At 38.1% G+C, this 14,323-nt stretch overlaps 1 protein-coding gene across 1 annotated transcript in view; it reads right to left on the reverse strand.

The window, feature by feature from the left end:
• Window positions 1–271: 271 nt before the first annotated feature.
• Window positions 272–14,323, reverse strand: part of LOC115266521 (synapsin) — a 65,136-nt gene continuing 51,084 nt past the window's right edge. The window contains exons 2-3 of the mRNA XM_062844038.1: window positions 976–1,196; window positions 272–911 (exon numbers count right to left, since the gene is read on the reverse strand). Coding sequence (XP_062700022.1) covers window positions 770–911; window positions 976–1,196 — 363 coding nt within the window. The 3' untranslated portion in view covers window positions 272–769. The remainder of the gene's footprint in view (window positions 912–975; window positions 1,197–14,323) is intronic.

Below are 14,323 nucleotides of genomic sequence, written 5' to 3' on the forward strand. Positions count from 1 at the left end.
TTAAAAACTTGGCGGATCGGATGTCAAATTGTATCGAATGTTGGGCCACTGTTGGACCCACATCGGATAACTGTTGGGTTTGGCGGCCAAAGTAAAAACAGGTTAATGATGGGCTTATGTCGGATTAGACGAACAAAGCTGTGAAACCACAATTTATACATGCTAGTGCTCAATACAGAAGTGTCAATGACATCTTTTCAGTTCTTGAAACTATTTATGGTGCGACCTTGACATTTATTATTGGTTTGCCAGCAAAACTTATTTAGTTACAGTAATTTCTCAAGTTTAATTTTAAGGATTATGCTATTTCCGTGTCTTCAACGACACCAAGTTTTCAAACATTTGTTCTCTGGAAAATATTTATAATTTGCAAATAAATCGATGCAATATCATTGCACCCTTGTAGGTATACGCTTCTATATCAGCCGTTTAAATTAAGCGAGAATTTATAAAATGATTTTTAGAAACTGTTCAACATTCGCGAATTACCCTACATTACTTTAGAGATCTCTGACATTTTTTTTGTTTATGTGGATTTTATCATAAGCTGATTCTTCACTTCCAGACATTTCACTTCTGGACATTCAATTAGCGAGGCCGATTTTGCAATTTAGGTGAGTTCGAAAAAATATCAGGAACGGTCTAATTGATTAAATTATCACCATCTGATTGTTTTGACTGTTACTGGAGAGAAAGAAGGTTTGTGTCTTACGTGTTGAAAGAATCATATGATTTTTCAGACAGTTTATATATGGAAATATCTGCATGTCTATAATCCTAAATTTATTTTAGAGTAAATTTTTACAGCACTTACCTCATCGATCCAGGCTTTGTACTTTTCTGTCATGGGAATTTGCTCGAGCATTGCTGATCCTTGGTTGGTTTTCCAGTTGCCAGAAATCGATTTTCTCCTGAATGATGCAAATCATGATAAGTTAACCATATTGTATATTGTCATTAAATCAAATAACCTACATAAATGCCTTATAGTTTGTGCCAATTTTCTGGATGTGTATATCGAACTTGGCGTCAACGTACGGCTCTAGGCTGCAGTAAGAGGTACTGTCGGATAGACCGGTACCACACAGCAGCCCGGCAGCATCCTGTAGTGCACCTGGGTTATCGAGTTTAGCGGTTGCCTTGCCACCGTGAGAGTGGCCAGCCTTCAGAACGCATGGGAACCGTTGCCAGGCAAGCTGAAAAGAGAATGATGAACGCAATGTTGATGATTATTATTAAAAACGATTGATCGACCGAACTATGACACAAGACACAGTTTATGGACATCAAAGTATCAGGTAGAGTCCAATGATTGCAAATAGATAGATAGTTGAAAGTTTCAGAGTGAATAGTAATTTCAAAATGAAAATTTCATTCCTTCCTTAAGCTATATTCCTTCCCCTTTTGATACAACAAGAGAAATCTGGCCATTTTCCCCTGAAGAACCCAAGTGGGAAGAAGAAACCTTCGGTGTCTGGCACGAACAACCCATCCCTCACCCTATTGTGGTTGGTGACTCCCGAAGAAGGAACGTTCTTAGGCCGAGTAAGGGCATTAGATCATCAATCCACGAGGAACTAACAAAGAATTCAGCGAGCGGCGTGGAACCTTTATGCGTATTCTTCTCTAAGTGGTTTCCAATAGTGAGATTTCCATCGTTAAGGCGAAACTGGAAGCATTTCCTCACTTTTTGGTTTTTGATTTTTTTATTAAATAACGAAGCAATATTTTCAAAATCGGTTTTCGTGCACATATAGAGTATGGATCAAGGTATCTTCTGATATTTTTTGGTAGTGGAAAATGTTTTTCGTTTTTGCAGAAACCATTTTTGAACATACTTTAACAAAAAAATGGTTTCAGCAAAAATGGAAAACATTTTTCACCTCAAAAAAATTCAGAAGATACCTTGATTCATACTCATACATATGTGCACGAAAACCGATTTTGAAAATATTGCTTCATTATTTAATAAAATATCAAAAACCGAAAAAAATGCTTCCAGTTTCGCCTTAAGTACTAAAATAACGATTTTTTTAAAATAACCTAATTTTTTGGCATAACTGTACATACATGGATTGTACATGGGTTGTACACCGTACCCATTGATGAGTAAAAAGACTCATTATTGAAAACCAAGCGTTTCTGTCAAAAAATGTATAAATTCATCAAAAAGTAAAAATAAAAAAAATGCGTTTCTAATTTTCTTATTCAGATTATGGATGAGTGTTTTTTACGCTTTAATGTGTGAAAATATAATTATGATATTTCAGTCCGTATGCCAAAATTCTAAAACCTATTAGGCACGCGTCTTGAAAGGTTAAGAGCCACTTTTAAAAGGAGCCAAAAAAAACAATAAATTATGCAGATTGGAATCGATTCATGAACGTTATGATTACTGAGCTTGGCTATCGACGCTTGAGGATATTGCGATATTTGCGCCTATTTAGAATATAGACTGTAGACACTATAGATGCCATAGACTCGCAGAGACATACGGCTGGGCAATATGCTTTAAGTGTGTTTTCCATGAATTTAGAGTGCACTAAGTGAATATGACGTCCTGGGGCCTGTAGCATAATGAAAATTTTACTAATAATATTAGTCTTGTAGCTTGTATTTTATAATTTCCTGTTGCATAAAAATCCTACAAGTACAAGTTACAAGTCTAATATTACAAGTCGGTTGGACTAATATTATTAGTACAAATTACAAGTGTCTGTTGCATAAACAATCTACAATCATAAAATATTAGCTGTGACTTGTACTTTTGATTACAAGTCTCGAAGATCTTGTAAAATAATTTACAAGTTGATTTAAATGTTTGCAGAAGTCATATTCAGTTTTAAATATATCGATTTACCATTCTGATGAACTCAAAAGATATTATCTACATATATAAAAACGTAGCGGCATACGTGGGACCGCGCATAACTTGCTATCGGAGGGCCCGATTTGAGTCGTTTTAGTTTTGTTCTGTTAGTTTTCACCCAAGGAAGGTTTATGAAGCATAAATCATGGATAAATTGAGAGTTTTTGAAAATCGACTCTTCGTACGTTTTGAACGGGGACTTGGACTGCCGGGGTCAGCTTGTTTATCTATAGATATATAGATATATAATATTTCAACCTTAATTCCAGTTTTCGTCGTATCAGTTTAGCAATATTTATCCATCGGTATGGTGTTCAAAACTCATTGAGAGATAATTGCGTTGATGTGCACGTCATTTTGTATACAAAATATCATTTCTGCTGAGTTTCTCAAATTCTCCAAAGTTTCTACAATACCCATCTTGGATTGGTGGTTCTTGGTGAAGTTATGTATTATAGTCACTGCACCAAATCGAAGTCGCGGCTTTAACCCTTATGTGGCCAGCAGGGTACCCGGGTACCTTTTTCGATTTCATTTCTCGATATTTTTATGATTATTGAGAGTAGGAAGGAAGTTGAAACTCTGTCATATCTTAGAACTCGTGAATATATATCTATTAACAGGGTTGACCGAATTTCCAAGTAAGGAGGGTCGGGGGGATGGGCCGCTTATTTTTTTTTATTACGTGGAATGCCGGCAGGGTACCCGGGTACCCACGAAACTAAAATGATCATATTTCCGTCAATTTTTCACCGATTTCAATTTTTTTTGGCTCATTTAACTCAAAAAACTCATTATCTATGTGGTTGCGTCAATCTGATGACTGTAGTTTTCGGAAAATCCGGATTTTTGGGAGCATGTCCTTACACCATATTAAATCCCACATTGTTGAGCCTAGGATACCGTATAGTGGCCATTACCAGCCATGGCCCTACGGGAAGCCTGATCCGAAAATGTAGCTATAAAGTCAACACGTTTTATAATTGCAGGCTGGTCAGATACTATTTGCTGAAGCAATTTTAGGATGATTGATACCGATATTGCCACTAACCTACCGAAAATTCCAAGCATTGTTTTGTATAAAAATATAAACCCGGAAGTCCGGATTTCCCGACACCCACGGTGATCGGACCGGTCTAACCAAATACTATATCGATACAGTATGCGGCAGGAAAAAATGCGAAAGTGTTTTTCAACTTCAAACCTCGTTTTCGTCCATTTGACGTTAACCAATCTATGTTTCAACGTTCCATGATCTCTAATAGGCTAGTTTTCTGAAAAGGTTATTAAAAGTTTTCCCATTTTGGTCACTAACCTTTACAGGGCGGCGCCTGAAGCTGAAGACAATCCGAATTTTCAAACCGCAGAACAGTACACAGGTCGTTATATTTCGTATCTGATAAAACAAAATTTTCCATTTTCTCTACAATATCATCAAATATATGTACTTATTTCATCTAGTATGTAAAACTACATGGCTCTGGATCAGTGTGATCTGGTTGTTCATCGAATTTAAGCTATTTTTTTTATTGTTGTAGTCATTTTGTTTAATGACCATTGGGCGCGCAGTTTTCTGATACCCGCTTATTAGGCTTCCATTATCACATGTTAAACTTCAAATATGTTAATTTTTATTTTGCAGTGCTAGAATATAGACATTGACTGGTACACTATCATGAAAAAATAGTCATATATATCCCATATTTAACGTGTAATAGTGTCTTGAACTTTTCGCATTTTTTCCTGCCGCACCCTGTACATAATGAGTTTGTGAGTCGAATGAGCCAAAAAAATTAAAATCGGTGGAAAATTGACGGAGATATGATCATTTCAGTTTCGTGGGTACCCGGGTACCCTGCCGGCATTCTACGGGTGTTTTTTTTTGCTGGCCACACTACGGTTAAGCACATCTCGTGAAGTAGCAGATGCGAAATAAATTTGAATCAATTGTTTGATTGGGCACAGACAAACAGACGTAACACTCTTCAAAACGAAGAGACGTAACACTCTTCAAATGAATTTAACGATCAATTCAAATTTCATTTGATTTGCGCGATTGTTCCACCAGATGCGCTAGTGTTCGATCGCTTTGACGTTTGGCAATTTGTGTAGTAGTGTGCGTGTCAGCAAAACGTCAAATCGAAACTCATCATGGCCGACAGGGTCGCGCGCGGTTCTATTAGCAGGTGGCAGTGTGCTCATGAAAATGACACCGGGCAAAAGTTTTTGATGGATTTCCTCTAAGAGTTACGTCTGTTTGTCTGTGGTAAAACGGTAAAACTTCGGAATCTATGAAGTTATTTTTTAACGAACATCCTGCTAACTTTTTTCATTTTCTTCCGGATGTTACTTAGAAAATGCAGAAAATAAACAAACAATAACTGCCATTTCAAATTAATAGTGAACTGTCGGATGAATTTTGACAGGTAAATGAACAAAAACAACTTGTATTTTCATGGTCACTAATATTACAAGTGCTAATAATATTAGTGGAAAACTGAGCCTTTATGCAACACAAATTATTAGCACTTGTAATATTAAAGCCTGTATCCGTAATAATCGGGACACAGAAATACAGCTGTAACTCTGCAATAGATATATTAAAATTGCTCAAATTTTGTCTAGTAACATCTTAGGATGTGTTCAATTCACCTACAAAATTTCATGTGAATCGGTGCAGTACTTTTTGTTGCAGCAACGAAAGAGTAAAATGTCCGTCATTGAATTTTGTACAGCCCCTAGTTTTGCTTGTCAGCGCTGTAACTTCTGAATTTGGCAAAGGAAATAGCTGAAATTTTGAACACAAACCTCTCAATCTACATTTATTGCATAGGCAAAATCTCAAAAAAATCGATGCACTATCAACAATTTTATAATCGAAACATGTATTGTTACTGAACGTGATTTTAGCCGCTCAGACTGCAATTAGTCAGCACCCTTGATTGTTTCGATTGCACTATTAAAAGTACTATACCAATAATCATCAAATTTTGTAGGCATAATATACACATAATCAACTAGCTTCTGTGAACAGTTCATGAAAATTGGCAGAGATATTCAAAAGTTATGAATAGGCAAAAATCGCACATGAAAAACACGAAAAATTTTCACTAACACTCACCCCTATCAACACCAGTAGATTTCAAACCAATTGATCAAAGTTGATGAAATTTTGCAAGAAAGTGTCTCTATAAGTATCATAACTGATAACGAAATTTCATAATTATCACCACAGAACTTTGAACTGTAGCGTAAAAGAACCAGCTAGTATGCGAATGAAAATTGATCATGATTGTACAAAATGTTTAAAACCACGTTTGTTTGGTTTTCATCCACAGTTAAAAGTAATGCATCAATTTTAATGAAATTTGGCACAACTAATAAACATACACCAAAGAGTTCCCAGTTAATTATTTGGCCAATTTTACCGATTCATTACAGGGCTTTTGACGTACTTCTGTGTTCCGATTATTGCGGATACAGGCTTTAGTACTTGTAACTTGTAACTTGTAGCTAATATTATTAGCCCGATTATGCTACAGGGCCCTGCAATCCATTTTTGCTATTGAAATCGTGACGTCATGTTCATTTATGTATAGTTGGCTTTGCGATCATATGCTACACCCCTTAAAGTATATGATATTTTAGGTCCATATCACGAGTAATAGGCGTCCAACTTAGGTTTCCAAACAATAATGTTAAGTAATGTTTTGTTTAATAATGTCTGTATGCGCTATTTTTTCCAGCAAATAACATAAAAATGCATATTTAGAACCAGTTTAATTAAAATCTACTTTCAGCTGACGATAGAAGTTCTACCGCCTTCACTATGTTGAGTGACTGGTTCCATGTCTACATGTGTCGTCACCGACTGTAATCAACCGGCACTTTTCTTCACTTGGGATCGTGTCTGCTACTATCCGATTGAAACCAACCACCATATCGCTTCATTCATTAATTCATCCGAGCTGTCTCGCCTGTTATAAGGCGGTGGTTCCCAAATAATTTGAACCAATGTAACAAACTTTCAGATCGTTGTATTGATTTAAATTTAAATTTAAATATTTTAGTAATTACAATTTAGCTCAAGTTAAATGCAACCAAATGGACCAATTTGAAATCTTCTGAAGTTTTACCATCACGTGCATCGCATATTGAAAATTAAGAAAAAGCTCTTCTAGCTAACACAAAGTCGTATATGATGTTGCATTGGATGCTAATGTCCATTCACTCGCATGTAAAGTGTACATTTTTTTTCTTTTTTTTTATCTGTATTAACGAGATTTATAACCCTAGGCTAGTTCATCTCGGGAGCCACGCATTACTTCCCTTCCCACATTGGAGTAAATCACATCAAAACCTGATCATAAGTGGAAAAACTCAAAATGAAGTAATTGGGGTTTCCGTTGTGTTTTTGCTAAGTGTAGTTATCGTGTAATCGTTTGACAGCTAAGCAGTGTCCAAATGTTTTGTTTACGCTTATCAGAAGAGGTTAAGTGAAGCTGAAGTTTAGCCGTTTTCTTTGATATGACTCACAGCGCGTGCTAGTTTTGACCGTACAAAGTGAATGAAATTGATAGTCAATCAATTCAACGATGCAGTTTGTTAAAGAAGGTTAATGTTGTTATTCTGTTAATTTGAAACCCAAACAAATTGACGTTGAATTTACATACAATATATGAAAATATTGAAAAAAAAAATATTTGATGGAATCCTTTACCGTACATTCAAAATGAAATAAGTTGATTTTCCGGCTGTTTCCGGGAAATCTGCTTTCAGTGTATGATAAAACTATTGTTCCTCTTTCAAATGCAGAAAGAAAACCTTCCGGATGTTTCCGATTTCAAAAGTTGCAACACTTTGAAAAAATCGTGATAATTATATTATTATATGATATTATTTGCCTTAAAACACAATTTGGCCTTCTGAGCGTATTTTTGCTGAAAACTAGAATTCAACAGCTTTCAAGCAAAAAAACGAAGTTTAAAATCGGTCAACTGGTTCAAAAGTTATGATATTTTGAAAAATTTTAGTTTCGAAAAATCTTGACTTTTACAATCATAAAATTGGTCACCCTAATGACGAAATAAAAAAATACGAAAACTATGAAATACGTTCCATTACTAATTTGGGTTGCATTTGGGTTGCGAAATTGCGTCAAAATAATTTTGATCAGTTTTGATGTACTAGGTGCTCCACTGTGCTTCCGAAGGAAGAACTCGCATTTTACGAGTTTGTCGGAAGTGGGATTCGATCCCCAGGTCCTCGGCGTGATAGTCAAGTGTTCTAGCCATCACACCAGGTCCGCTCCACTAAAGTGTACATATATAGGAAGCAGCAGACCTGCCTGAATTTTTTTGGGAGAAAATAAAAGATCTTTGGAAATGGAATGCGAAAAAAGAGAAGTACTGTTAAGAAACACATAGAAGCTCTAAGAACAAGAAGCTCAACGCATCTCTCAGTGGCTTCGCGCCTCTTGACGGACGGAAGCCAGGCGGTTGAAAGTTAGAGGCAGCACTTCGATGAGCACCTGAATAGAGTTGCCTTCGCAGCTCCTTCACGATTTTGGCATGTGTGTGCGACCCTTAATCTATTCGGAAAACTTTTAACAAAACCACAAGGCAAAAGTCGTCCATACATAGTTTCTTGGCTGCACGCTTCTGAACTGAGAAGACAGCAGGTGAGTGTAACTCTTTGCAAGTGAGTGTTCCCATCCTTGGTTGGTTACTATATTTTTAAACAGAAATAACTTAGAAGATAAAGAAAGATATAAATTATGCTCCACCAAAATCTAGCGCCACTTCATATGACACTTTTCGCTTGAAGTCTCCTTTTTGTATGAACTGTTTGCATAATCGCCGCTTCGCATAACATTGTGACCTCATTTATGCATAACCCGTACCCGAAAATGGCTCTGTGAACATGTCAAATGGGGACTCAGTTAGGATACACAATATATTATTGGATCAAATACCCTACATAATGCGTCTTCAAAAACTACCCTTGAAATCATTAATTGAGAAACGCTGTTCTACCGGAATGGAAATATGCTTGCACTTTTCCTTTTTCTGGTGTGTCTATCCTGTCGACCGCGTGATACCTTAGCGCTCGCGAATTGATTTATGTATCTTGCACATGCCGGTGGACGCTTTATGCTCACCATAGTTTCCTCACGTTGGAAGTACACTTTAAGGTGAACTACTCCATTCTAGACCATAATGGACAAAATTTTGTTTTGAATTCGCAAAATCGTCATCGAATATCTGTAAAAAAAAATATCTGATTCCAAATAAGTTCTGAAACTGTCGCGTTAAACAAATTGCCTTTTACAATCATTCAATACCCCTATTGGCACTGACCATAAAAGGCTAGCTTGCCTTACTACTAATTCTTCACATTCATCCCAAGAACTTGAAAATGAAACATGGAGGATCATGGGGGACATTGCAGCGGCAACTATAAATAATATTTCGAGCCGCAGACTCGACCAGACGACGTAAATGATGTCCATCATGCTGACTCGATTAGCTGCTAAGCGACTGAAGTTGAGAAGTTTTTCCTTCCTGTATTTTACGGGTTGATGCCTTCAGCAGTTGTCAACTAATTGATATCGGCAGACTGTAGGAAGAGATTCTTAATTAAAACTTTAGAAGTCCTAACACAGCATTGATCACGTTCTTTTTCGTATTCTTCATAGAATTAGAGTAATCACAATTCGTCGGCAAATTTAAATTTCCCTAGTAAGATTTGTTGCAATAAATGCATCCTTTAGTATTTTTTAAACAAGTACCGGCATATTTAGTAGGCTTCTTCTTCTTTTTCTTCTTCTTGGCGTAATATACCCACTGGTACAAAGCCTTTTTTCAGTTTGTGTTCTATGACCATTTCCACAGTTATTATTCTCGAGCAGTCGCGTCTTCGGCCACCCTCCGCAGATCCACGCTCACGGTGTAGTGCATAACAAGCGCGCACGACTTTGAAGATGAGGGGCCAAATGCGATGTAGTTACGCGCATGGTGCTATCTGTCTCGACCGCATCCAGTCCGCCACTATGCCAATATCGCGTGTGAACACGAGCCTATTCATCATTTACCTGAGGGAGCATTGAAAGAAAAAAAAAGAGGATGGGACAGGGAAAAGGACAGGTAAGGGAATATGATCGTCATACACGCATAAACGTACCTCAACGGGTTCACACAGCGTCCTAAAAAGGACACTGTAGTAACGCATAAGTGTACCACAATGGGTTCAAACAGCGCCCTGAAAAGGGCTTTGTGATAACGTATCAGCGTACAGCTTCAAGAACAACAGAACGTCCTGAAGATTCAGGTTTCTGAAGTCAGTTTCACTTAATAAGTGTTTCCCGAGTACTCGGAAACGCAGTTGAGCATGAGCAACATGAACAACAGAACGTCCTGAAGATTCAGGTTTCTGAAGTCAGTTTCACTTAATAAGTGTTTCCCGAGTACTCGGAAACGCAGTTGTGCAAAAACTGGACAGTTACATATCAAATGATACGAATTTCCATAATCGGATTTACAGCCATCACATACAAATGAATCAGCCGCCATGTGATAGCTGAGACCAGTCAACGCTTTTTGACCAGCATGCTGCAATTCTGCTTTGACAGGTTTGTTAGATGCTTCGCCATCCCTAGAGATGGCTCAGTACAATAGACCAACGAAGTCATGTGACGCTCCAGTGTGAGCTAACTCATCAGTCAATTCATTTCCAGCGATGGAAGAATGGCCAGGTACCCATACAAGGTGAACAGCTCTTGCTGAATTCAGCTCTTCGATTTGAGTTCGACAAGCGATAACTATCTTCGACCTGGACTTGGCCAAGGCAAGTGCTTTAATAGCAGTAAAGATTTTGGCCTGAAAAACGGTGCAGTGTTACCAAGTGAATAAGACTGATGCAGGGAGCCATCAGTAGAACATACGATGCCGTCTGAAATACTTTTCTCCAGATATCCAGATGTCCTCTTTTCTTGGGAAGGGAATTTTGTGGAAAATGTCCTATATGGAAAATTACAAGCAATTGTAAGATCACCTGGAACAAGGACAACTTTGCCCCAATTCACCAAAAGTGAAAACAACGAGGTGTGTGTTGATGTGCGGTTCACAGGAGTTTCCTCTAGTAAACCGAGTACCCATAGGTGGTAAGTGCTAGAAAGTGCATCTTGTTTGAGATGAATGTGTAGTGGGGTAACTTCAAAAGGAAATTCGAGTGCTGCCGTGGGAGATGAAGAGAACGCTCCAGACATCGCCATTAAGCACATCCTTTGGAGATGGTCTAATTTTGATTAGATTGTTCTCACCTCGCCCTTTTGCCACCATACAAGACATCCATAGGTCAATACTGGACGAACTACAGTTATGTAAATCCATTTGATATACTTGGGTTTTAGACCCCAAGTTGTACCAAAGGATTGCCGGGATTTGCCCGAAGGCCTTTCTAGCTTTCTTGATTCTGAACTCAATATGAGGTGTCCAGGAAAGCTTGGAATCAATAATGACTCCAACGTACTTTACCTGTTCAGTCACATTGATTTCAAAATTAAAAAGACGCAAAGGTCGAACTCCATTACGGTTTCGCTTTTCCGTGAAAAGAACAATAGATGTTTTACTCGGAATTACCGATAGGCCATATTGGCGACACCAACGCTCAACTACCTGAAATGTGTTTTGCTTCAGGTCGAAAAGGGTGCTGATGCACATACCGACTAACAATATTAGGTAGTCGTCGGAAAAAGCATAAGTAGGAAAACCGCTATTATTGAGTTACCTCAATAGCGTATCTGCTACGAGATTCCACAAAAGTGGCGACAAGACTCCCCCTTGGGGGCATCCACAAACACTCCATTTTCTAATCGCTGCTTGACGCAATGTCGAAAAGAGATGTCGGTTTTTGAGCATTTGGTAAATCCAGTTGGAAATCATTGGAGATATGCCATGACCCCGTGCGGCTTCTAATATGGCATCGAAAGGCACGTTGTTAAAGGTACCCTCGATATCTAAGAACACACCCAAGCAGGATTGCTTTTGAGAGCGAATGCTTTCTCGATATCGTAAACAACTTTGTGTAATAGAGTCACAGTGGACTTTCCAGTTTGTTAAGCATGTTGGTTCACTTGAAGAGGCACATTGGCCAGATGAACATAACGGATGTGATGATCGACAATGCGTTCTAAGCATTTCAGAAGAAAAGAGGTCAAACTGATAGGTCTGAGCTTCCTTGCTTCTTCATACGACGCACGATACATTTTCGGAATAAACTTTACAGTAATATCCCACCAGGATTTGAAAATATACCATGTAGCAAAACTGCCAACAAGTGATTTTTTCAAAACATGTTTGAAATAATGAAATCCCTTCTGAAGCAAAATAGGTTAAATCCCATCTGCCCCAGGAGATTTGAAAGGAGCAAAGCTATTTAGTGCCCACTCAATCGATTCTAAAGTTATGATACTTCGAGCCGAAGCCAGAGAGTCATAACTGCAAAAAATGACATCAGATGTAATATCCACCCATCTGGGGAAGTGTATTTCGAATAAACATTTCAAAACTTCCTCATTAAGTGAAAACACCATTTGGCACACGAAGTTCGTTCACTTGGAAATCCTTAGATTTTGCAAGGATTTTGTTCAACCGACTGACTTCACTCGAACTGAAAACATTAGTACAAAGATTTTTCCAGCCGGAACGTTCAGCAGACCGAAAAGCTTTCTGGTAGGCCTTGCGAGCCGACCTGAAAGCCTCTGATCCAGCCGAACGTCGTCTGTTCCAATTCTTTCTACTTTGTTTCCTGAGCTTCACCAGATCTGAATTCCACCAAGGGGTTCCTCTTGTGGTCTTCTCAGACCGCAGAGGACAACTTTCTTCAAAAGCGTCCATAATGAAACACATTGTAGTATCAACGGCATCATCTAAATCACTTGGTGTGTCAATGGATGTTGAGTATGCATGAAATTTGGCTGCAATTAAATCGGTAAAGAAATCCCAGTTGGTTGACCGGGGGTTCCTGAAATGCAAAGTTTGCGAAGAAACATTCGCATGTTCTAAAAAGATGTAGCGATAGTCAGCTAAAAATTCTTCATCTGACACATGCCAATTGGTCAGCTCGTGGCTAATTCTACTAGAGCAAAGCGTTAAGTCTAACACTTCCTCACTAGCAAATAGCATGAAGGTTGGGCGGTTGCCTATGTTAAGTAATCCAAGATCTGTACTACTTATTCATATTATATTCCATCAACCTGGAGCCTCTTGCCTCTCAAATTAATGGTGAGCATTAGCATCACTGCCAACAATTAGCGGAAGGCCTTTTGAAGTGCTGTATGCGATGGCTTGCTTGAAAGCATCTGATTGCGTTGTTGACAAGCACACATGGTCGAGGCATGACACGCGAGTTTGCAATTTCATTTTTACTGAAAGTAGCAAACACCGGATTAACAAGGTTTCCTAGATAGAAATTTCCCTTACGAAAGTAAGGTTCTTGGACTAACGCCACTTGGGCTGTACCATTTTGCATAAGTCTGCAAAGATTGATCGTTGCAGTTCTTTTATGCTGAAGATTGATTTGAGCTATCCCAAACTAGGCAAGATTGAACTCTTAACAATCACAGAACAAAAAAGAACATCAAAATGAAACCAGATCGGTATCGATTTGAATATGCACCAAAGGCGAGGGTGCACAGAATACACTGTGTAAATCGCATAATACGAAACCATATCTAGGTGAATATTTTTTGCTATATCGTGTGGCAGTCACGAAGATACTATGTACTCAAGGAGGTCAAGGAAATATTCGTATTCGTTACGAAAAGATCCTGCACCGAGCGGAAATGGAACCCGTCACCCTCAGCATGGTTTTGCTGAATACCCACGAGCTTATCGCATCGGATGTATGGGCTTTCAATAATCTTATTAATATCTAAAATCTAAGATCTGTAATCAAACACATCTGTAGCGTAGAGAAAATAAGGAAAATATCTGTGTAATTCTAGCTAAATTTGAAAATGTGGCATTACTGTATTGGTGGTTAACTTCTCAATGAGCCCAAAAAGGCTCTAAGAAAAAGCTTTAAGAATAGTTCTTTCAGTTTTGCTTTAAACAGTCATGATTTACCTAATTGTTGTTGGCAGGTTTGATATTCACCAAGATTTGCATACAAATTCAAGGCTAAATGTATGGCTGATAGTGCTCAGCAGATTGTTATAGCTTTTATGTACCTAGCTAATAAAGAAATTCTTCCCGAAACGGGCATGTGAAACAATGAATAAAAGCTGCACAATAATGAACCACCAACTGGTTAAGCACAATTAGCCTGATTAGCCATGGAAGTACGATAAGACATCGAAGCGCATGCCGCTAAATCGTACACTGAGGATACTGCAACTCCGAAAATCATACGAATCAACTATGATTTTTTGCCACAAGAATTTCTTGCGAAAAT

The sequence above is a fragment of the Aedes albopictus genome, unplaced genomic scaffold (assembly GCF_035046485.1).
Source record: "Aedes albopictus strain Foshan unplaced genomic scaffold, AalbF5 HiC_scaffold_77, whole genome shotgun sequence".
In the NCBI taxonomy this organism is placed as follows: domain Eukaryota; kingdom Metazoa; phylum Arthropoda; class Insecta; order Diptera; family Culicidae; genus Aedes; species Aedes albopictus.